A 25,339-nucleotide genomic window follows, 5' to 3' on the forward strand; every position below is an offset into this window, starting at 1 on the left:
TGGGATTCTGGTGTGAGTGCGTCTCCACACGCTGATAGAAGACAAGGTTCATGGGAGGGGAACTACTACAGGAAAACCAGCTATGATGACCATTTTAAGTGACTTTCTATCTGTAGTTAAATGAGCTGGAAAGAAAACACCTCAGGTCATGCACTGTCATAATGTGCTCTGTGTCAGACATGAAAACAATAGTGATTATGGAGCTGTATCAAAGGTAAATCATTGACCTGATAAATAATAAATAACATGACATGTTACAAAACAGGGCTCCTGAGATGTGAGTCTGACCCAAACATTAAACTCAGGACACATACTTCAGATAATTGTTCCAATCAGTAAAATTCAATTTATGTGATCACACAGAACAAGGTAATGTTCATGATTCCAACCTAGTTTTATAAAAATAAATTAAACTTGAGTTCAAATTCCTCATCGTCACATAAAAATCTTCTATGATTTATTCAGGCAACTGTGTTCTTGTATTTTCTGTTAAATTTATTCCCCCATTTTATCAAATTCTGATGGAAATACAAAATGCTTCCATCCTCTACAAACCTTTAAAGTAATAAAAAAAAATATTAAGCAGGTTCCCATCATCTATTTTCTCTTGTAAACCTGCGTGTAATGTTTTGCAGGGTTTTGCAATGCACCATTAGAGATGTTCTAATAATTTAATTTGCAGGTGCAAGGGAAAAACAGAAAAGCAACCGACTTAAGGTATTAAAACACAAATGAAATCCATATTTAATTTTTGGCCCACAGTGCTGGAGAACAGTGCAAATGTGCGCACTGTTCATTACGCGCTGATGAACATAGGCTCAAAAAAAAAAAAAACCCCAAAAAAAACGCGATGCCAAATATTCTACGTGACCTCAGTGTCCTCAGTGGTGGCGTCAACCCGCTTCCCTCTACCGCGGGGCCTCGGAGGCCCCCGGCCCCCGCTTTAGGACCAATAGAAACAATGCACCTGTATCCAGTGCGCCTGTCCCGTTTGGAAAAAGTTGGCAGCGCAATGGTTACGCTGCGTGCGTCTCAAGGGCAAAGGAAATGAGGAAACTGATCACAACAACAATTGAAGACTGAACCCTCTAGACCTCTACTGTCTGATTTCCGGACTACCCTCCTGCACCGGAGCCGCTCTGCCATGTCGGCGAGGATTATTCTAGTATTATTTCTGAGGGGATGAAAAAACGAGAAGATGCGCCTTGAGGGGAAACGTCACATTTTCAGAGGGAGCGACAGTGTGGAGAGACTGTGACCGAGCCGGGGAGCGGAATATGCGGCACTGTCACCCTTTACGGCCGAAAAAAGCGTCCGATCCACGCCGGAGACACGTCCTATAGTTAGATGATGCGATTTCCACAAGCCACAGAGAGGATTTTATGATCGCACCACGTTTCAGCGGGAATCTGGATGGTCAGTCACGCCACGCCGGACTCCCCCTCCCAGACCCCGACCAATAAACTGACGGTACCTAAAAGAAATGTAGGAGAGGCATCACTTAAAGTTTAGATAAGAGGGATGAAAATATCAAGATTTGAGGATTATTATGTAAAGATTAGATGTCAAACAGCTCTGTGACTGATGGATGGGACATTTTCTTAGAAGATCCAACATTTGGTCATTTTACGCAACACTATCAGTAAATAATCGATTATAACAAAGTATCATTAGAGTTTAGATCAGGGACTGACCTCTGGTGTGTTCTCCCTTAAATGCAACAACATAAAGTTCTTGGTCTGAAACTAAAGATGCCACCCTGGGTGTCGTTTCAAGGAAGGGAGACAGGAGAGTGAAAGCAGGATATCTGCGTCTTTGGTCGGGCACAGACGCGACAGAAAAGCCACCCTTCTCTTTTTGTGTGTTTTTTGGATTGGTCCAAAAATATTTTTGCGTGCCCCTTGGACTCCTGCACAATGGGGATTATGCTTCAAGTTATTCTAGGAATGTTTCAGTTCCTGCTGCTCACCAGAATACCGACGTCCCATGCCAAGGTATGTATAGACCACTTGACCCCAGAGGACTGCAGGTCTGAGGCGGTCAGCCCTGCTTATTTTGGAGACCATTTGACTGGGATTAGAACTGAATTCTGTAGGATTTTGTGTAGGTTGAGAACATTTAGGACTTTAAGCTCGGTGAGTTATCCCCTAGGTCAATGACATCTGTCACTTTAGGTCCAGTGACTGAACACAGCACTACAAAGCTGCCATGTGTTAAGTTTAATCTGGGGTGCCCTGTTTACTGAATGTGTTGTTTTCCCTTTATCTCTGTGTCTTTACATGTTCATTATAAGCAGATAGGTGACAAATTAATGTAGAAACCTGATGGGAGTGGCCTCCTCCTAGATGGCAAAGCCCACATCCATGGGACATGAGGGCTCACTGAGTGATTTGATGTAAATGAATCGTACACATAACCAAACACTTATAGGAGACTTTGACCCACCAACATAATGGACATCACTCTCCATTCTCATCAAAATACTAAAGAGGGAAAATATGTTATTTCCCTTCATTTGAGTTCACAGACTTTTAGAATCAGTAGTACTGAAGCAGTAATGCCTAACCCTTTGTGATCCTTTTTCCTTCAGTTTGTCATTCTCATGGTATGGATTAGGGGTTTATGTCCACCATCACATTATCAAACCAGTGTGGTTGTGTTGTTATGTTGTTGGACACTTTCTATCTGATTGCAGTTACAACTCCATAGGATTCACTGTGTTTGATGATGGTAATGAAACAGACAGCAAAATATATTTTAATATTTGATTCATGGACTTCATTTCAGCGTATGGATTGTGACAGCCTTGCTTTAGTGATTATCAGGTGACTTGAGGAGAAATATGAAGATTATTTCAATGTGTGTCCACTTTTTTAATGGACCAGACCTAATTCAGACATCATGTGTTTGGTCCAGTTGAAGACATACACTTTCCAACATTGTTTCCTTTATGAATGTTGAATAAGCTGTGACAAATGGTTTTATTAATGCGTAATAAATACATTTTTAGTTCTTTCCTTCAATTATAGTCCATCTTTTACCCTAGATTATGGAAATTACTCTTCTAGAAAACACATATTTTACCTTTTTGGCTCTAAATTAATCAGGATGACCCTTCACTGACCACTTCTGGAAAGAAGCGGCTGTACATCTGGGCTAGATTTACTTATTAAGCAGCTCTCTCTCCTTAGTGTCTTCATGATGAATTAAAAGTCCTTCTGATGGCTGATCTTAAAGTCCAGAGCTGTCAGTCTACATCAGCCTTTATACACTGCAAGAGACTTACAACAGAGTGCTATTGATATTTCTTTGTGGGTTTTAGTCTGATTGTGTGTGATGTAAAAGGAGGCTTTTATACAGTGCAGTAAATGGTTCTCGATGTGATGTATGGGCTCATTTTTCACACAGACATACATGTGCTGCTTTTTTATTTATATCTGGAGGCTCCTATCAGGAACAGGCAGTGCTTTGGAGGCAGTGTGGGATCAGTGCTGACTCCGAGCTGCCGTATACTGTATGTTTTAGTGATTCATCTTCCTAGACACTACATGGCACGTAGCATCAGCGACCTTACCTGACTGTCTCACACACTCTGCTGTTACGCTGTCTGCTTCTCTGACAGCTCCTCTGAAAAAGGGGTCATCCTCTTCCTCCTGTAGAGATGGAGCTCAGTGTGAGATTGGAGCTACAGCTGTACCGTCGGGACATTTTCTCTCACGTAGATATCTGTACAGTGTGCTCTGGGAGTGACATGCATTCGACAGCAGACAGGCAGCTATGCCAGTGCAGATGGCGTTAGGAGTGTGTGTATGCCAGGACACGAAGCTGCCAAAAAGAGGTTTCAATGACTGATGCAGAAAAGACACACTTACTTCTGATTACATCCTGCCACTCACAAAATGGCCTCAGTCCCAACTTAACACAGAGTCAGTGTGGGCCTGTGTGTGTGTGTGTGTGTGTGTTTGGAAGGGGGTGGAGCAGTTAAAAGGGGGCAATTGGACAAAGTCTACATTCCCTTACAAGTGGCCTTGGTCTTCACTCACATAGGACTAATAACAGCAGTGAATGTGTTTGTGTGTTAGAGAGAGAGAGCTATAAATTAACTACACACTTGCAAGAATAAAATGTTTTCATTATACATTTTCTGCCACTAAGCATATGTGTTATCACAACATACACAGATGCATTATTAACCCATAAAGACCCAAACAGCCACTGGCAACCAAAAGCATCTACTTATATAATATATTTAATAGCTGTTGATCCACTAATTCTATCAATACATGCAAATAATTGGTGTAAAATACAGTTTGTCATCTTTTCATGGTCATCAGATATGACCCATTTTGACGTTCAGAGGCTCCGCAGTGAATGTGGAAACACCGTCAACTTCTACAACATTGATTCACTAGTAAAACTCATGTAATTTGATAAATGACAGTGGATGGAGACACTGGCTTTGTATTCAGTTAATGATAGATTTCCTGATAAAGTCACTTTTTCTTCAGTTTTCTTTATTTCTGACATAATATCCCTCAACTTTATTCTGTGTTTTCATGAACATCCACATGATCCACAGTAAATTAAATATAGGAAAATACCTGATTTTCATTTAAAACCTTTAAAATACAGAGGATAATGTTATAACAGATGGTGAATAAACACTTAAGAAAGACATGAAGACAAGAAAAACATTTTAATTCAGTGGCCACATGCAGCCCAATTTGATCCCAAGCAGGCTGGACCAATAAAATAAGAGCATAAAAATGCCCATGTGCCATATTCTTACAACCCAGGAATAGACCCATTTTTGTTCATATCAGTCAGTATTGGTATTAGCATATAACATGTCAATTCATTGATTGGAGTGACCAGTGTCTATCTGTTATGTTTATGTTCAACCTTTCTTCCCAATGATTGTATTTATGTTCATCCTTAAATAAGTTAGGTAAGTTAACCTATTGTTATATATTTAATGAGAAAACTTTGTAAATTTTGCACACAAATGAGGGTATAAGTGTCATCCATCCATTGTCTGAACCACTTAATCCTCATGAGGGTCATTAGGGTGCTGGATTTTATCCCATCTACCACCAGGTGAAGGCGGAATTCACCCTGAACGTGTCACCAGTTCATCACAGGGCTAATACATACAGTCAAGCAACCATTCACTCTCACATTCAGACCTATGGGTGATTTACATTGACCAGTTAACCTATAAGGTACATGTCAACTATTAACAAATATTAATATCAGTGTCAGTCCAATATTTTCCTTTTACTTTTTATGGTTCAGTTTAGGGGAAGATAACACTTGGCTTGGTTGAAAAGTGTGTAAGATTGACAACCATTTATGGTGATCGAGTCACAGAAATGAATATAATATTCATAAGTATGTTTTCATTACTGTGGGATCAAACCAAATCATCACGTTTATTTCTGTAGGTCCACCATGTTGCACTGCTATGTTTTTGCACTTGTTCAGAACAGTGTTAAGGAGCTTTACTGTCACATACTTTGTTTGAGTTAATGTCCCTTTGATTTAAAATCCAACTTAAAGGAGTGATATTTTGCTTTTTTTTAAAAATGGAATTAAGCATTTTAAAACATTTCCCTCTGGTCTACTTAATCTGTAAATCAAATCAAATTTTATTTATATAGTGCCAAATCATAACAAAAGTTATCTCATGACACTTCACATATAGAGTCAGGTTAAACCAGACTCTCAGCCAATTAACAGAAACCCAACAGAATCGTCCAGGAGCAAACACTTGTGACTGGTGACAGTGGCGAGGAAAAACTTCCCTTTAACAGCAGAAACCTCGAGCAGACCCAGACTCCTGGAGGATGGCCGTCTGCCTTGACCAGTTGGGGTTAAAGAGAGAGAGTAAAGGAGGAGAAAAAGAGAGAGCGATAGAGAGAGACTGGGGGAGAGGGGGAGAAGGGGGGAAGTAGGTTCACATTGACACATGGTAAATACTATGCTTGGGTTTGAATTCTTCATTAATTAAACTCCACAGGTCCATCTTCAACCCAATTTCTGAGTAATGACACCAGAAAGGTTGTTTTGAGCGCTGGCCCTTTAAATGCAAATGAGCCTCTTTACACCCCACCCCCTCCAGGTTGTTGGCTGTGCTGCTCTGTCCCGTTTGACCAACAACTGAACATTTTAGGAAATCAGCTTGAAGTTTGGACATATTTTCAGTATGGACTACAATCGCTGCTGCTGACAAACAATTATGTCGTACTCGGAGAAATGTTCATCAGAAGTCTTGACCTTATACGTGCAAATGTTGTGACGTAACAAATTATAGACGTAACAAATTAAACAGGAATTAAAACAGGTTGTAGAAATCCACTCGATTTTTGCCAAAATTAATATAAAGATAACTTTGCAGCCCCTGGAGGGTTCAAATTCAAACTTTTTGAACTATTAGGGTCCAAATACACAAATAAATGAACCAAAGACTAATAAAAGTGGGTTTAACAGAATATGGCCCCTTTAAGAAAAATACTATTTCTAAATGGGTTTTTTTTGCATTTTTATTGGCAACCGTAGAACAGGGAGAAGACATGGTGAGGTGTTCAGTAACTTCATCACTAGATGTCAGTAAATATTACACTCTGAACCTTTAAACCAAACCTGGGTCTTTTCCTAATCCTTACAGATTACTAACCTCCTCCTGCCAGTGATGAAAGCAAAAATGTTAAAACACTACACATATTTAGAAATGTTGTTGCTGCCTGTTCATTTTTCCCAGAGCCTAATTGGAAAATGGTTCAAAAATGTTTCCACAAAAGTTACTGCAATTCATCAGTTATGCATCAGTGTGTGTTAAGTTTTCTATACCCGAGAATATTTTAATGACTGATTCAAGCTGCCATTTTCTGAAACTATATGACTTCTCTGCCATCACTGTGCAATGTCGATGAATCTGAGTAAATATCAGTAACAGTACTATTTCTACATTTTGTGTGGATCTGGAGGATATATCATCATCTCATGACTCATTTTTCCTGGTGATTGTGTTGCTATTTCAGTTTCTCTTTCTGTGTGATTTTCCAACATGGATGTGATTGGAGGAAATTAAATGTACAATGTGTAAATGCTAACATAAAAACAAGAAGAACCTATGTAACTATAAAATTTGAGTCAGAATGACAGAAGAATAACATAGTTGCTTCATAAACCACTTGTATTAGTTGCTGACACCCAGATTCACACACTAACAGTTAATAGGTGAGAAATCAGTGGTGGAGACTCTCACTATCTGCACCTGCGGGACAACCGGCACTGTTAAACAACACAACCAGATAACATCTGAGGGCAAAGGTAGCAGGTCCAGTTTGTTCAAATCAGCTCCTGGTAGTCCAAGTCCAGGGTTTACTCTAGTTCTTTAAAAAAAAAAAGTCTAAAATCAAATAATGTGATCTTATGTAAGGTTTTTATTTTTAAAGCTTTTAAATGTGATTTTGGAAATCGATGGCAATGTTACAACACTAATCCAAACTGTGCCCAGTGTGCAGCCCAGGCAACGTTTACCAGATCACACATATTAGGACTGTTCAAAAAACCAAAAAAAAAACCTTCTTTTAAGGGAGAAGTTGAATGTTCCTGTTGAATGTGAAGTGAGTCTGGAATTGTGATTTTCCTTCATATCAAGTTGATAACTGACATAAAAATCTTAAATTACACTTTGTGAAATCTGTAGAAACCCCATAGTCTTGGATCTGAAAAGACCCACTTTTGGTAATTTGTAAATTTTTTTTTGTTTATTGAGCCAATCAGCCCTAACACTGCTCAATGTTCACTCTGAGATTGTTTTAATTTAGTAATACACAGATAGACAATCTGTGTATTACTAAGTCAAAACGTTTCATTGTCTTTTGCAATTTCTCCAAAGACATATCACTGACTTTTTTAAACAAGCAACTTTTATAAGCATAATTTAAAAAAAAAAAATGTTCATGTGAAATGTCTTCTTGACAGCTGTTGAAAACATACACGATCATTGTTTTCATGCAGAGAAAAATAGCGGAGTATGTGCTTCTAAATCTCTTATATGATTTTTGTATGTGAGGCCAGTCTGCAAAATCTTAGATCATCATTGTCTTTTCTCTTTCTGTCACACATCGAAATATTTTATGGTAATTTGTCATGCATACATAGGCGTTGGCATAAATGTGTCAGATCTGTTGAATATCAATCCCCGCCCATTGTACAACACCAAACTGACCGTAGACTTGTGCCAGGAGTGTAGTCTCATAGTTTGTGTTTGGATTTTAGCTGTAAAACCTTTGTTTATACTCCTGAGGAATGTGTGACGTCTAATTTATTTATTTTATCCTCCTCTTTGGGTGAGAGAGGTGTGGGTGGGGGTGAACACCAAATATTTCCGTAAACTCAGGAATATACATCATGTTACTGGAGATCAAAAGTTGTGAAGCACTTTTAATTGCCTTTGCCCATTGTCAGCTGGGACAGAGGATTATAGAAGATTAAGCAATTAAAAAATAATGAGTGTCAGGGTTCAGACTCACAAGATTTTCTCATCAATCTACGCACAAAATTCGACAACAAAAAGTGATTTATTCATTTATTAAAGAGGCACTAGACACTAAATTATGTTTATAAGATATATGATTTTACTATGCCCAAATACATCAATGATATTCATATTTAAATATATAACATTGGTATTTCATGGGTTGAAACCAACTAATCATACTGGTTACTGTTTAAAGTGTCATGAACTTTCTAAAACCCTTGATGACTGAGCTTTCATACCCACCATGTTTGGTCCAGATATGGGGTCCACAGGGCTTTTTGATCCAACCCCATTTCATAGCACCATAGCAAAGTTAATCTAAGGGGCAAAGACCTCATCTTTAGAATAAAGCCAATGTGGAAGTATCTTAAAGTTGTCATACTGCTAATGGACACCAAAAAACCCTGGCTCCCATAGACATACATTCAACTTATACTGATTTTTTTTGTGGGATTTTCTCATTCTTGTATCATCTGTTTTATTTGAAACCTATAAAAACTAATCTGATGGTTCATATTTAAGTCTTTTCTCTATTCATTGGACATCAGGGTGAATAGAATATGACAGGCCAAATTCTGATTGACAGGTCTATATGCAAACTCATTTGTCTGATGACTCAAACTTTTGGAGATTCAGTTTGTTTAATAAGATACATTTTTCCTGACAGACTCCACTGTAGTTGTGGTGAATTGGTTTTGCTTACAAGACTGTAACATTACTTTAATAGACAGTGTTTGATGGAGTTTACTCAGTCAGTAAGCATTTAGCATTAGCTCACCTCTGAATCCTTGGGGCTGCCCCTTTTTTCCAAATATGGTCATTTCTGGCTCTAAAAACCAACATAGTGAGAGTCGAATTGCAAACTACTAGTTTCCAAATGTCAGTTCAGAAACCTGTGTAGCTCCTCTAATTGTATACAGTCCATTTTCCAACCAAATGAAATGGTCTCAGCCCAGATTAAACTGAACCAGGGATCAGTTCATTTACAGTGTGATAATATGGTTAATGTATCATCACTACAAACAGCTATAAAGTTAAAAAGTTAGAAATTAGATAAATGAACATTCCAATGTCAGACACAGCCTGTCTCATGTTTAAATAATCTGTTTATTAGTTTGGATGTGGATTATCATGTTTAAGAAGTATCTGAAGAAAATTAAAACACCTTTAACATGAGAAAAACAAACTGATCAATGTTGTGTTTCTATGAGGCAAAAAATGCGATTTCTAGTAGCTTTGAAAATGCTGATGAAATGGCTTCAGTTCCAATTGGAAATGGCTCATGTCAAAGTACAACAGTGAAAATATTGTAAATGTAGCTTAAATTTAAACGATACTTAATGTTTCAGAAATTTCGTACATGGCTAAAGTATGTCTTGCTACTATTCCTGTTCACAGTGGTACAAAATATCCAAACTAAACTTTTCAGATGTGCAGTGTTGATGCTTTGTGATTGTGTGTCACTCTACATTTTCATGGCTGTCCTTAAACAACTCCTGTCTCACACATCCACGCCTCCCTCCACTCACCGACTTTTAACACTTTTTCACAATCATGCAGTTGGAATGATTCTACAAGCTTAGCACACTTTTTTTTGGAAGTTTCTCCCAATCCTCTTGGCACAAGTGAACAAGCTCGACCTACTTGGATGGGGAACGTCGGTGAACACAGTCTTGAAAAACTGAGGGTTTCTTTCACTGTCACTGAATAGACTGCGTTACTAGTAGACCATGTTTAGGTGGACTGCTAATACAGCATCTAAATGACACCATAAAATGTATTTTAAACAAACAAAATTATTCATTACTTTATGTTGTAGCTCGCTCACTGGAGGCCAGCAGACTCCCCGAAATCCAGGGAAGGACGAGAAGGTAATCTTTATGTTTACTGCAAAAAAAAAAAATCGTGTAATTCCAGCACTAAAATAAAGTCATGAATTAATCTATGTTTCTGTTTTTGTCCAGTGCGTCGGTGGTTGGAAGTGTATTCACGGAGTGGCTGTGAACCTCGAGACACTTTGGTGGAGGTCTGGCGGGAGCTGCCGGAGGAGACACACCATTTGTTTGTCCCGTCTTGTGTTTCGGTGAGACGATGTGGCGGTTGCTGCGCTGATGAGGCCTTGGAGTGTGTTCCCTCGCTCACACACACGCTCACCATGGAGGTAAACATGCACACATACATTACACACCTGTACTAGCGTAGGTCTGTCGCTGATGTTTGTGTGTTTTTGCAGTTGATGAGGACCTCCTTCATGAAACACGAGCTCATTGAATTGCCCTTCATCGAACACAGCCAGTGTGAGTGCAGGTAATAAAAACACACACTAACAATGATGTCCTTTTGTTCACTGACCTCACTCTACCTTTATACTGACACCTGTTTTATCTGTGTGCAGATTAAAAGAACAGTTAAAGGCAACACCTGAAGCAAGGTATCGCATTTTGTTTTTCTCTCTGAGTCTCCATCCATCTCTTTCTTCTTTCTCTCTGGATTTTAATCTTCCTTTTGTTATTTGTGTGTTGTGTTAATCTATGTGGGAGGGAGTTGCTGTAGTAAAATCCTCTGATCATAATAACATTATTAAACCCCTTCCGTCAACCCGTGTCTCAGCTCTGCACTAATGATGCACTTAAAATTCTACGGGAGATGTTTTAATGAGGGGGAGGTAGTCCACTGAGCGTTTCAGTTATTAGTTGTTTTTCATGGCAAACTGTGAAAACAAGTTACGTGCTTTATGGACAAAACATCTGAAATGAACTACTTATGGTCTAAAATCTCAGGGAAATGTTGCATTTTTTGCTCTTTCCTCCTTTCTAACAATACAGTCTTAGTGTTAGATCTGAACAAGGGTTTATGCTAGTTTGGAGCTGGTTCAGTTTGAAAACCATAACAGTTTAGTCACAGTATTGTCATGACGAATATCTGTATTTGTCTCTTGAGTAAGTATAGCTATCAGACACCAACTGTCTACAGAAAAATATTAGTTATACCCTTTCCTAGCAACGGTGCTACCAGACTCGGTCGCAATAATCCCATCCCCAACCCCTGATTGAAAAGGTTAGTAGTCTAGGCCAGCAAAGTGTTTGCTGCTACTCTGGAATCAGTTGCCATGGGTTAGAGCTGGTGTCCTCTGCTACATTGTCAAGAAATGCAACTATAATGCAACTATATTGTTGCCCATAAAGTTGGAGTAAAATGTTGTTACCACTTCTCATGAAATGATTGTGATAATGTGATTTGTTCTTGATAGAGTGCAACTGGGACTCAGTATGTAATCATTGCTCCTGGTCAAAGGTGATTACTGATGTGTATAAATAGGAATAAATAGAAGAATGTGCCTAAAAAACAAAATTGTTCCAACTTTATGGGCAACAGTGTAGATAGCACTGCCCAACTTGACCTGGGTAGAACTAGTACTCAATAGGTAGCACAGTTCTTTGAGTATCAAAATACAAAGAAATGGATCAAGATTAAGCACTGGCTCCATAGTGTGTTGATCATTAATATGCAATTGTATAAGTGTTTATTGTTGTTGTTGCTGTTGGGAAGTTTTTCTTGAATGGAGCTCTTTTCTGTGGATGACCTGGAACACAGAAACAATGTGGTTTCAGAAATTTCCTTTGTCTTCAAAAGGCATAACTGATATGTTTTCAAGTGTTTTCCCTAAGTTTTTTTGAGGTTTAGGTTCCTTCCAAAAGAAACTAGAGCTGTAGGTTCACTCTGATGCAATCAAAAAATGTGATTTGTGAGGTCACGGCAACCTTGAACTTTGACCTTTGACTAACTAACTGATTCTAATCAGTTCATCCTTCATGGCAAGTGACATTCTGTTCAGTTGTTCATGAGACATCAAGTGTAATGGAGACAGATGGAGAAAGTTTCTTACAGAGATGCACAGTGGATAATTGGACCACTGTTACTGTATCTGTGCATAAATTTTGGAAAAATTAGAGCAGATAACAAATATCTAAGAAGCTTAAAAACAAAACTTGCTAAAGAAGTCCACTGAGGACACCACTGCATGAAAAGTCAGTTAGTTTTGATGTTCTCCACTTTGATTTTACATTCGTTTTTGTAAGGTGGTGATGCTGCACCAAATCCCTAAAATGGTAGAGAAAAACCTTCTACAATATAGCAATTGAATATGCAATCATTAGAAACAGATTATGACAACAGGTAACAACCATTAGGATTCCAAATCAGATTTGAAACAATGACATTGACCTGATGAATTCTGGCCTGTAGATGAGAAAGTTAAAAACAAATTTGACATCCTAACAATTGATTTTAGAGCTTTAAATTTGTTAGAGAACTATAACTAACCTGGGAGGTTAGACCCTGTTTTTTGGTTTTGTCCGGTGTCATCTGGGACTGACAGCTGTACTCTGAAACACAGACCCTGCTGTGGGATCCTTGATGTTTGTTTGTGTGTGCCTCATTCTGGCAAATCTGACCACACAATCATATGATTTGATCTTAAATGTTTATGTCCCCAAGCTTCCTGTTAGGACTTGAACATAAATAAACAATTACTGTACATACGTGTGTATATGTGTGAGCACAATTTTGTGTCTATATGACTGTGGCTTCCATGAATCTCTATGTAGTTGTGCACGTATAAAAGTATTTTATGAGTTTTATGTATGTGTAAATATTTGCTCCTGTGTGTTTTTCCACTGTGTGCGTGTGCCCCTTAGTGAGTTAGCATCTGTGTGACTCTCTCCCAGCATCCCCTGGGACAGCCCGCATCCTGTTGTCACCATAGTGACGATGTTATCTCCCCGGCCATGTGCTCTCTCACAGACTGACGGAGCAAAGTCACGCATCCATGAGAGTAAATCAGAGCTCTAAAGACAACAGCAGCAGCACAGTCTGTTAATATTATCTGAGAGACGCTGGTAAACACTGTGGTCATAATTTAATACAGTGTTTAATGGAGTTTAGAGGAGATTAAACAAGAGAGGTTACTTCCACAAACCAAAAACCAGAGCTGCAGATGCACCGCTAGATATTTAGAAATTGATTTTAGTCAACAGAGGCTGGGTGCTGGAAATTTTAAAGAGGATAACACAATGAACTGTACACTGTAAGCTTACCTATATAAAACTTATACCATCAGCCTCCTATGTTTAATAACAGCTGTGAGTCTTCATTTAAGGACATGATGGGAAAAATTGTTGCAGGGGGATATTTAATTATATTATATAATCAAATTATATTTAATTTGATTATATATAAGAAGTTCCAGCAAGTGTCAAAACTGTGCACAAATGGTTTAGCGTTGGCATGATCATATTATTGTTTGTCTGTTAATTTCAGGCCTCGTGTCAAACCACCAAGAAAAGACAAGAAAAAGGAGCAAAAGGAGAAGGGGAAGTCCAGACAGACGACGGCTGAACCCATCAGAGCTGTGTAGGTTAAATATTTATTACATACTTCTTTCCACTCTATTTTGTTCCTACAGTTTTACAGTTTTAACCTCCTAAGACCCACTGTCCACATTTGTGGACAAGAGTTTCATAACTTTATACAAAAAAATAAAAAAAGAAAAGAAAACTGTCCACCACAAAGGACATTCCATAAAAAATTTAAAAACTGCATCTGAAAAAACTGTTGCATCATGATGTTTCCAATATAGGCACTTATTTAATAAAAAAAAAAAAAAAAAAAAAGCTTGTACTTTGCTGACATTTCCAGGGTCTTAGGAGGTTAAAGGAAACTTCTGTTAGTTGGTGTTTTAATCAGATTTCAGTCTAACGGTGAATGTTTGGATTAGAAAGAACTAGGTTATCTCATCTACGTTATTCCTGAAGGACTATTTGTTCTAGAGCAGTCAAGGTCTCACACATAAATACGCAAAGAGCTAATGAAGTAGGTGGATTGTAGGTATACAGTTAAAGTAGAGATATATTAATCTGAGATTTTTTACCTGACCATAAATGATGCAAATGATAAAAACCTTCATATTTTATAAACTTATAATAGATCTTCCAAACAACTACTACTTTAACCTTTATAATAAATTCAGTATTATAAAAAGGATAACATTTTTATCTACATTTAAGTAGATCAGGAAAGTGAAGCAGCACATAAAGGTCTGTCACAAATATTTACAATTTTTATGAAGTAAATGTACTTTGTAAATAATATGTTGCGTTGTCATTACTGTTTGACCCCAAAAAAGCAACAGATTAAAACAACTGTATTCTAAAAGGTGTAAGAGATGAGTTTAATGCCATTTTGCTACGTGTACCACGATTCCCATGATTCGCTAAAGAGCAGTGAAGAATAATAGAGGTAGTGCTCTTTTCCCCTCCAGTTCTTTCCATCTGCTTCCCCTTCACTTTGCTGTCAGTCATTTTCCGGCCCCATAGGCCAGAGGTGGCTCAGTTTGGGTGTGATGCCCCTCAGCACCCATCCATCACCCAGAACAGGCTTTATTCAGACTCTGGCAGGGGTGAAATCTGTGTAATTTGCTCCCAAATGCCACCTCCTCTATCGGTGCCAGCGGCAGGCGTGGTCATCAGGGTCTGAACAAAGATGGTCCCTCTCTGCCTCATTAAGTAACTTCATTAAGACCGTCGGCCTCCGAGAAGGACCGAGACCAGCTCCGGTTAATGGACCCACTGACGCAGGCAACTTTCTCAGACTAAGAAAAAGTAGAGAGTGTGTGGAGGACAAACGAAAGGCTTCATAGGAAACTGACCAACTGTAGCCATGGCAACGGACAGAAAGACAGAAGACCACAAAAGCAGAAAGTTTGTCAGAAACAGTATCCCACGTGAATCACTGCAGACACATCACCCACGCTGCATTGTGTGGGTTTGTCACAATCTGGCACTGTGTGTTTTTGAACAGGCGTTGTGTTCAATTTTAATAAATTCATTAATAAGCCTTAACACAGTTCTCTTTACTCTCTCCCATCCAGGTTCCCAGCGTCATCACGCCCTCCTCCTCCATCCTCTGCTCCTCCATCAGCTCCATCCTCCTCCCCTCCATCTCCATCTCCGGGTCCCCGCTGTCGGCCGTGCAGAGGGAGGAAGTGGGTGTTGGACTCAACGTCGTGTCAGTGCCACTGCACCATTAGAGCTGAGAGCTGCAGCCGGAAAGGCAGGAGGCTTAACCCTCACCGCTGCAGGTCAGTCTACAAGAAAAGAGCCCTGTCTTTGTGCTTTTATTAAAAAATATACATATATCTGAATATCTGAAATACAAAGACAAGGAAAGATGTAATACAGTAAGAAACTGAGCTCTAAGCCAAAGTGCTCAGACTTGATTTATCATATCAGATTTTTGTTTGGCTGTTGACATTATTTTCTAATGTGGCCAATATCTGATTCCAGTATATATTAGTCACAGTCCTAAACTGATGCATAAACTAAAAACTGTAATAACAAAAACATCACACAAAGCCAAATTTTTTGGTCTAATGCCCCCATAACTCTTTGCACAAACTGTCAATTTGAAGCCAATTTATGAAAATCCTTAAAAATAAAAATGTGAATTATTTGCATTTTCTTTATTATTTTCCAATGGAAAATTTCATAATGCTCATTGAATATGTAAACACACTTACTGTCCCACCATTGCCTACCTTCATCAGAGCTGTTGACCTTGTTAATATTCTTAGAGTGACTCCAACACAGAATTATGACACATTTGGATCTAGAGTGGTATTAAAACTACCAATCTGTCTGTTCAGGCCTGTTTGTGATTAAGGACTGAAATCACATTCAAAACCACTAGATTCCATTTGTACTGTTCACACCATTAAAAAAATACAGATCGAAGTCACCTATGAGTAAAAATATCAGATTTGGGTCAGTTTTTTCTGTAATCTAAACATAGGCTTTCTTGTAATACTCAGCGTGGAAAATGTGAGTTAGCAATCAGTACGTCACTTTGATTTTATTTCTTCTAACTTCTTCCTAATCCTGTGCCAAGTGAATGTAATATATAGCTCAACTCATAATTTGATCATCATTTTTCATCAGGCGTAATAAAAATGTCTACCAGGAATTCACTGTTACTTACTGTAGTTGCAGAAAAGCACATAATTTTTCATGTACTATTCTGCAGATTTCTTTTGGAGTTGTACATATTTCCTGGTAAAACCTTCCTCTCTTTGTTGTTCCAGGTGTGATGCCACTAAGACATGATGTGTTTGTCCCTTTCATTTCTTCTCTCCACCAAATCCCTGTTGGATCATCACCCACTCTCAGACATCCAGTACCTCAGAACTGCAGGAAATATTAGCAGATGTGCACACAACAACCTACAATAGTACTGCATTTCAGCTTGAATATAGACCAACATGTCTGTGTATTTGCTGTTCAACATCTTCTCTGCTTCTGTCAGTCCACATGTACATGCATGTACAGACATGTAGCATCACAAAACACAACCCATGAATGGAGGGATGAAAGTAGCAGCACAATAGTGACTTTGAAACATAGAAGTGGGTGATAATAAATGAAAACTGAACACATTCTGTACTGGAGGACACAACAGACTCTTGTCCCGCTCTGGTTTGGATTTTTTGGGCTGCAGCTGAACTCACCAGTGCTAACATGGATGACTGTACAAGATTAAAACACTTGAGATGGAGCAGTCCAATGCAGGTGTTTGACTTGTTGATGCTTCAGTGGAATTTTTGACATGTTGTTCACAGCGAAACTGCACACGGAGACGGATTCCAGGGTTAAGTCAAGGCCAGTGTTTGTGTTGGATTTTAAAGACAGCAGCAAACAGATTAGAGGCGGACATAAACCATCAGAACATGGGACGTGCACATGAACTGGCTCCCCTGTGTGCATGGACCTATAGTGGAGCTGAATGCAGGGATGGAGTGTATCTGTGTGGTCTCCCCTCTGAAAGACCCAGATGGGTTATCCCTGCAGCCGTTCTCTCTCATTCAAAGTGTATGACCACAGGCTGGCTCTCCAAGCCGCTTTCCGGCATTTGTTTAATTTGAGCCCTTTGTCTCCATCTTTCCTCGGCTCCACGATTGAAAGCAGCCGTTTTACCTCTTTTTGCCTCTCTTTGCCTCTCTTTTAGGCAGTGAGGAGAATGACAATAATGAGGCCTGGCGGTTGTCCACTGTTTCACACACAAACATTCACACTTATACCAGAATGGCAGACACACACAGACTCACTCTGTGCTGCAGCAGACACACATCCATTCATATTAACTCACACACAAGCAATGTGAATTTACTGCAGGTAGTCATAAGCTTTTGTTCACACTACACCAAGTGTGCAAGTATGTATCAGTTGTTTATATTTGCAATTTACTGCAAAGTCTTCACTTAATATTGTATTATATGCCTCTGTTTTATATGTTATTATAATTCTGTCAAGCTGATTGAAAAGATATTCTATATTGCCAAATGTGTCTTTGTTTTGTTTTTGTTCATCTTTAATCCGACTGCATAAAGAGTCACGCTGGGTGGTCAGCTATGTACACACTCAGTATCTAAACCGATACCCAAATGTATTGAATTTAAACAGAGACGGCTAACAAATGGACACTATATACATTATAATGTGTATGTCAAACAATCAGTGGGGCAGCGTTGTCTGTGGCCCATGAAACCAAGCAAATAGCCATTCCCAGCACAGTGAAAGGAAAACATGGCTGTTTTTGTTGTATGTTCTAGCCCAGGATGGAAAGAGTATTATTCATTTGAAGCATAACTTGTTTATATTCTGACTGAATCTCACGGTTTAACTCCATGTTAGTTCATGACTGGTTGGCTGCAGGGTGGGAACGAGGATTTGAACTGTGACTGTTTCAGAAAGGATGAGGACTAGAGCAACTTGTCAGTCAACGCAGTGAGTTAAAGCTGCAGCTCTGCTGATGTGAAGACGAGAGCAAGCCATAATGGCGTTTAAACTCATTTTGATGCCTATTCAAACCCTGTGTCCTGTGGTCAGATTTGCTGAGAACATTTTACCAGTGACATCTTAGCTCCGAGGTAAACAGTAGCTTTGTATGTGTTGGAAAACTTCATGTTTTATGTCTGTACTTTCCCCTAGGAGTCATATGTTGCTGATGATTGAAGAACAGTCTTTAGAGAACCATCACCCAGAGACAGCGTGTTGTTCAGAGTCTGAATGACTGTTGGTGTCGACAGCCTTGAACAAAAGAACTTTGTTTCATTGGAAAGTGTGATAAGCTCTGTATTTATACTCTCCTGAGATTATTTTTCCATACTCAAGTCCATTGTTCATTGTTTGTTATTCCTGTCAATCAATGCTTCAATCACTACCTCTATATCAGAACATTTTAATGCCAAGTATTTGAGCATTGTTGTTACTTTCCCTGTGTTATTTCAGACCTCTTTTTTAAAAAATGATGTTTTTATTCACATTTAGCAATAAGCACCATCTCTTGTGTGGAGATCTGTAGTGATTGTCACTGGTTAGAGGCACCTATAGGAGTTTTCTGAGTGTGTCTGAGTAAACTGAAGGCAAGCATTTTTCATGAGGAGCACAATACTGGTCCTCTGAGTAAAGACCAGACACTGTGTGAAAATGTAGAACAGATGAGGGTTTCCTAAAGCATTTGTAGCATCAAACTGAGAAAGTGTGTCTTTCTCACTCACAGTTATTTCTGTACATGCATTTATAATGTGCATAAATAAATCCCCAGCCTTTGTTGTTTATTATATAATAGTTTGTGAGAGAAAAAGCAAATGTGTTGGGAAATCTAAGAGCTTCAGTACAGATTACACTTATGTATGAGATTGCAAAGCATATATTGTCAACTGGAACAACTTCCGTTGGGGGCAAAAACGGACTCCACTCATGCAAACATGTATTAAAAACAAGAACATTCCACCAGAAGAGCTGTGCCACTGAGATATCAGGAAATTATCACGGCTACTTATGACCAGATTTTACCTGAATAATCTGATGATGGTTTAAATTACTCTCAAATAACTCAAAATAATTCTGTTTACTCCGCTTTATCGGTATGAATGTCATAAAGAATATTGCCAAAGCATCAAATAATATAAATAATGACAATAATGGCACTAACAACAATTCTTTCTTCTACTGATGGCTCCGCTCTTTTCAGCGTCACAGCTCTTAGAGTTACAGAGCTGTGGACATATTAATATCACTTGTCAGATGTCCTGAATCTGTGTCAAACATCAGTGTGCTTTGTGACTCCACAATGTGCATTGTACTGTAAAAGTAGCTCTGTTCAAACCTGCAGTGTCTTAGTAGCCTTTAGAGACCCCATACTATAGTATATAACATTTATAGTCTCTAATAAATATGACCTTGTGTATGAGGTAGTAAATATGTACTTGTAACTTCATTTTAGCTGTACTTTGTAATGAATCTCTTCTGCAAATACATTGTACTACTGTAGCCTATGTATAAAGAAATACCTACACTCTTTTTATTTGCTGCTACACCATTTGTGCCCTATATGATGTCTTTGTAGAAAACAATGCAGTTTAATGTTGTATTAGCATTTAAATGCCAACCAACTGATTCTATGTCCAGATGAAAGTGTATACAGCATCGTAAAAAATATATTGAAAATGATACCAGGATACAACCATGATGTTACAGATGTTAATAAAGGAAATGTCTTATTTTTTTGTATAAATCTCTCATTTTCTTCCCATGGCCATTCGTTCCTTTGCTTTGACCTCGTCTCCAGTGTCTCCTTTGTTTCAATCCCTCATTTGACAGTAATGAAAGGTAAACAGTCATTTCTGATTACAGTGCCACCCTGGCAGAGTATGTGTGATGTGGCGTTGTGTTATGAGACATAATATTGTTCCCTCTCCTCCTCTCATACTGTACTGCTGAGTCAGAGGTTGGTAAAGAACAAAAGTGATCATTGCTGCAGTCTGATGGGAAATAAATGAAATGTACTACATGTGCAAAAAACTTAAATCTCTTCCAAAGAGAAAAGATGCTTAGTAGCAGTTTGCACAAGTACATCTGCAGTCTGAGAAGAAAAATACAACCATTAAAAATACAAATACAATTACAACAGTCCATTAGTTTAATTTAGTCCAACCTTTTTAGTTTTTATTGTATGGATCCTAAAAAAACAGATGAGGCCTCCAACACCCATGCACCAAAAAAGACAACATTTATTGGCAAAATTCTCTTCTAATCTAATTCCAAAAATTCAACACTTTTGTAAAGTTTTATATATATTTTCGATGATCCAGTGAACTAGTTAACACATGCAATTTACTTCTAACAACCTGAAGTCCAACAAAACCTCACCCTCCTGTCTTCTTTATGGACCCATTGATTGGATCCAGAACCCCATGAACCATGGATCACCAATTAATCTTCCTTCATTAAATATAAGGAAATGGGAAAAATGTTGCACATACTCTCTATTGGTCAAGTAACATTCCAATCTCTCAAAATATGACACTAACTAACTGATAAAAACAGAAAATATTCACATCTGAAACACAGCAGTAGGCAAAATGTTTCCTTCTTATGATTAATTTTTGTTTAGTCATGTACTTAACTATTAAGAATACCATAAAAAAAATACAGTGAGGAACTTGTGCTCACATGTGTGCTGTCATACATCTTCAACCGTGCATTTCATAGCAAAATATTGTGGTTTTCATTCCAACCATTCTAACCATCACAAGATCGTTTGCAGTATATGATCTATATTCACTTTATAATACACAGATAGCTGTCAAATTAAAGACAGAAAGTATGACATTAATTGTATAAGTCTGTGAACTTTACTGGCGAGATGAACACCATTCCTCTAAAAGGTATTCCTTCATTTGGTGTTTTACTGATGGAGGTGGAATCTGTGTCTAACCATTGTTATTCATTTGATTTGAGGTCTGGAGACTGCGAAGACCATAGCATATGATTCATTTTTATGCTCAACAAATCATGTAGTGAGTCCTTATGCCCTATGGATGGGGTTATCCTGGGAAAAAGCTCTCAGGGTGTTCCTTTCATTTTTTACCAGACTGTATCTTCATATTATTATATTCAATGGCTTTTTATAGTTTCAAACACCCAGCAGCCCATAAAATATTTACAATGAGTGCACTAGCATTAAAACTCTGGTCATGTGTTGAAGCATCAGCTTAATTTGGACATGAAGTATATTTTCCACAACATTTATCATGTACTGTACCACTATATAATAAGACACTGAATACCTTTTCTACTGCTGTCTGGATATTTGTGCAGATTGTGAGTATAAGTCAGTGAGAGACTTACCTCCTGAATTTTGTGCTTTTTTTCTACACACAAAATTATGTTCAGTGCCAATTGTTTCCTCACCTCAAACTGAAGGGGAGACTTTGGACTAAAATCAGGGAATTAAAAAAAAAAAAAACATAAAATGATAAGTATGCGTGATGTTATCAGTAATGACTGATGGTCAGTAGCAGCAGTGTAATTTGGTCATGGTGACTTTTACTGGAGAGGAGAGGAGAGGAGAGGAGAGGAGAGGAGAGGAGAGGAGAGGAGAGGAGAGGAGAGGAGAGGAGAGGAGAGGAGAGGAGAGGAGAGGAGAGGAGAGGAGAGGAGAGGAGAGGAGAGGAGAGGAGCTGCCAGCCTCTCTGTCTAGAGGGGCATTGTGCCAGCACTAAATATAGCTGTAAGATTAGAGAGAGAGAGAGAGAGAGAGAGAGAAAGGGACAGTGAGTCATACATCATGACACAGAGACAATGCCTTTACACCAAAATCTGCTTTTTAAAAGCTTTGTGCTCATCAGAAATCTCCAACAGTATCCGTAGAGTGAACGGAGAAACAGTCTCTGCTAAGCCTTGTTCACCAGGGAGGTGCTGAATGACATAGAGATAATATCCTCCCTTTACCAGTCTATGTCTTCCACTCACAAATACAGAAGTATGAACAAACTGTGACTGCCCTGGTGAGAGAATGAAAGTGCTGCTGAGAATAACATGTCAAATGTAATGGAAATGGAAAATGGATGGAGTTTCTGCAGCTGGTGGAGTTCATGTTAAATATTTGATGGACTGTTGGGAATCTAATCTATTAAAAAAAAATTCATTCTAAAAAAACATCATACAGTCTGGTGACAAATTCAAGGAACAACCTGATGGGAGTGGTCTCTAGGATGATGATGACCCCAATCCACAGGACACTAAAGGTCACTGAAAGGTTTCTTAAGTATGCTGATTCACCAGACCTCAACACAAATGGACAACTGTAGGAGATTTTCAGTGGTATGCGGTGGTTTGACATCTTACTGAGACACCTCTCCTATAGTTTGTTGGTTTTATAAAGTGAATATTTTGTCACATTTCAAATCATACCCTGCAAAGAATGTAAAAGTACCATAAAGTAACTAAAATCAAAGGAATTCATGTAAAATGCAAGTTTCTTGTTGGTCATTAAAGCTAATATTTGTGGTGTTTTATTGGTATTTATGGTGTATGTATTTTATGTCACCATAAGTTTTGAGTTTTTTTAAAAAGTTGTATTAATGTTAAAATGAGCATATATAAGCATGTCTTTCCCTCTGTATCAGTATATGCACATCTAGAACATACAGGAAATATGTAAATAGCATTAAAAAAACAAGAAAACTGGATAGAAAAAAAGATAAAAGGCAGCCCAACAGAAACTTTGAGACATTCTTAAGGATATTTGGTGTAAAATATCACACATACATTAAAGAAAACCTCAAGACCAAGAGAACCAAGCGAGTTCAAGATGTATTAAATCCAATCGGAGGTTGCACTAAATACTGACTTTCACCTGCGGAAGCGATTTATTTTTTGTGGGGGTTTTATTACTGTGCACATATTTCCTTCACTTTGCTGTTTAAATTTGATGAAGATTCTGAGAAATAAATGTGTATCTTCATTACAAACCTGCAACGAACAAAGGTGAAGGGGATTTTGCACTGTACTGTAGAACGATTGAAAAAAAAAGTGATAAAAATGCTGACACAATGCAGAATGCTGCTTCTGTAAGTGTTAGATCGTTCGTGAGAATTATAACTTACATTTTCTGCATTTATGTGTTTTATCCGCATTTAACATGTCTGACACATTTTTCACATTGTCTGTGTCACTTCATCGATCTCTCACACTTGTATCAGTGAACAGGGCTTCCTGTATTTTTCCACCTTGTGTTCTATGCTTTTAGAGTCATGTTTTTCTAATACAGCAGCCACGGTTTCCTCCCTGCTTTTGTAGCAGCAGCTGTGTTGAAGCAGGTACTGGACGCTATCTGGCCCCTGAGCCTGTGTTGTTAGATGGTATCAGCTCTCCTGTGTGGAGTGTTAGAAGGACTGAGATAAAACACAGATGCAGACACAGGTTTAGTTCTGTATATGCAGCATAAAGAAGATTTGTAGCATGTTAGTGATAGTCTCTGTTAAACTGACAGGAAAGTGAATGTTTTTTTAAATCTCTTGTGAACACAAAACTTTTTTTTTCTTTTCATTTTACAGAATAAACAAACAGTGTTATCTTCAACAGAAACACAGACCACTGAGACACTGAAGGACATAAATCTCCATAAAACATTTAAGGTTTTCATTGCTAAAATGTAATATGTTTAGTTGCTTCTTGAGTAGATATAGCTGTTTTTTCACTTTAAAAATGAATCCAAAATCATGATTTAATTTTGTTTAATTGTCATTAGGTCCTATGCAGCTGTGCCAAAGCATGTTTTTTTTTTCTCTCTCTCTATTTTGAATCTACCAACAAAAGTCTTTGATATGATAAATGATGCCTAGTGTAAGAGGAAAAAAAAAACACTTGGACAATTTAGCATATTAACATATAAACATGCAATGGACATACAGTCAACCAGGTATGTCTGTATCTATATCCACCGGAAACCAAGCTAGAGAAACAAACAAAAGATGAAATTAGGTAGTCGTACAGCAACACATGTAATGCATAATAGCATAACTGGAGCTTCTAAATTCATGCTCTGAAATGTAGGACTTCACAGTGTTAGTACAGATTAGGTTAGAGTGTTGTAGAGTGAGAAATAAATTTGATGGATTAAACTGAAGTATAAAGATAATGAGTGTGAACATTTGAGGGGTGGGGGTTGCAGTCGGGTGTCATATAGGTGAGGGCATAGCTGTGGTTGGGGCGTGCTCATTCATGTCAGGCAGAGGATGTGGGTACCAGTAGGAGAACCAGGAGATCAGAGGGGCTGCTGGATGTTATCTGTCTCCATACCATACCTGCACATCGACTCACCTGAGGCAGCAGCCAATCACATTGTCTGTCAGCATGTCTGCTCATTCCTCCTCTGATCCCACTAACCTAAAGCTTCATTGCGTCTTTAATCAGTAATGACACGTCAAGTTTTGCCCTTGGCAGATATTTTTATGAATTGATCCATTGAGCCTGCTCTAGTATACACAGTCTGCACACTTTTCTCCTGCATCTAAGAGATCAAAAATAAATATGAGTGTATCTCAGTTCTTAATGTTTCACCTTTATCAAATTAAGTATGTATGATGTTTGCACTGCAATATCCAAAGTGATCAGTAGAAGGCAAAAAGATTTGTTTCAGGTTCTTTTGGATATTTCATTCATAAATGACTGCCTCAGTTCTGATGAGCACTGAGCATCTACACAAACAGCTTGCTCTGCAATATGCTTTATATGCATTATTTCCCTAATATTTTGCAACTACTTTTTTGTAAAGTAATAAAGTTAAATCATGACTTGTCCTAATTGCTAGTGATACAACTGCACAAACAGACAAAATGTGCCCATACTGAGTAAAATGATTAAATAGCAATGGGACACTCTCAGTAAAAAT

General features: G+C 38.3%; 1 protein-coding gene across 1 annotated transcript; it reads left to right on the top strand.

Moving 5' to 3' along the window:
* Positions 1-709: 709 nt before the first annotated feature.
* On the top strand, positions 710-20,167 carry vegfba (vascular endothelial growth factor Ba). Its single transcript, XM_030144748.1, has 8 exons — positions 710-1,994; positions 10,368-10,419; positions 10,513-10,709; positions 10,782-10,855; positions 10,944-10,979; positions 13,868-13,960; positions 15,477-15,686; positions 16,686-20,167. Exons 1-8 carry the CDS (start codon positions 1,917-1,919, stop codon positions 16,705-16,707), a joined length of 762 nt encoding a protein of 253 aa, XP_030000608.1. The 5' UTR covers positions 710-1,916; the 3' UTR covers positions 16,708-20,167.
* The last annotated feature ends 5,172 nt before the right edge of the window (positions 20,168-25,339 follow it).

This window comes from Sphaeramia orbicularis, chromosome 10 (genome assembly GCF_902148855.1).
Source record: "Sphaeramia orbicularis chromosome 10, fSphaOr1.1, whole genome shotgun sequence".
Classification (NCBI taxonomy): Eukaryota; Metazoa; Chordata; class Actinopteri; order Kurtiformes; family Apogonidae; genus Sphaeramia; species Sphaeramia orbicularis.

What these genes read in the sequence shown, in the direction of transcription:
- vegfba (XM_030144748.1), top strand. Translation starts at nt 1,917, where the DNA reads ATGGGGATTATGCTTCAAGTTATTCTAGGAATGTTTCAGTTCCTGCTG. An exon ending in CACAGCCAGTGTGAGTGCAG is followed by an intron (nt 10,856 to 10,943) that starts GTAATAAAAACA and finishes ATCTGTGTGCAG; the next exon opens with ATTAAAAGAACAGTTAAAGG. An exon ending in CTTAACCCTCACCGCTGCAG is followed by an intron (nt 15,687 to 16,685) that starts GTCAGTCTACAA and finishes TTGTTGTTCCAG; the next exon opens with GTGTGATGCCACTAAGACAT.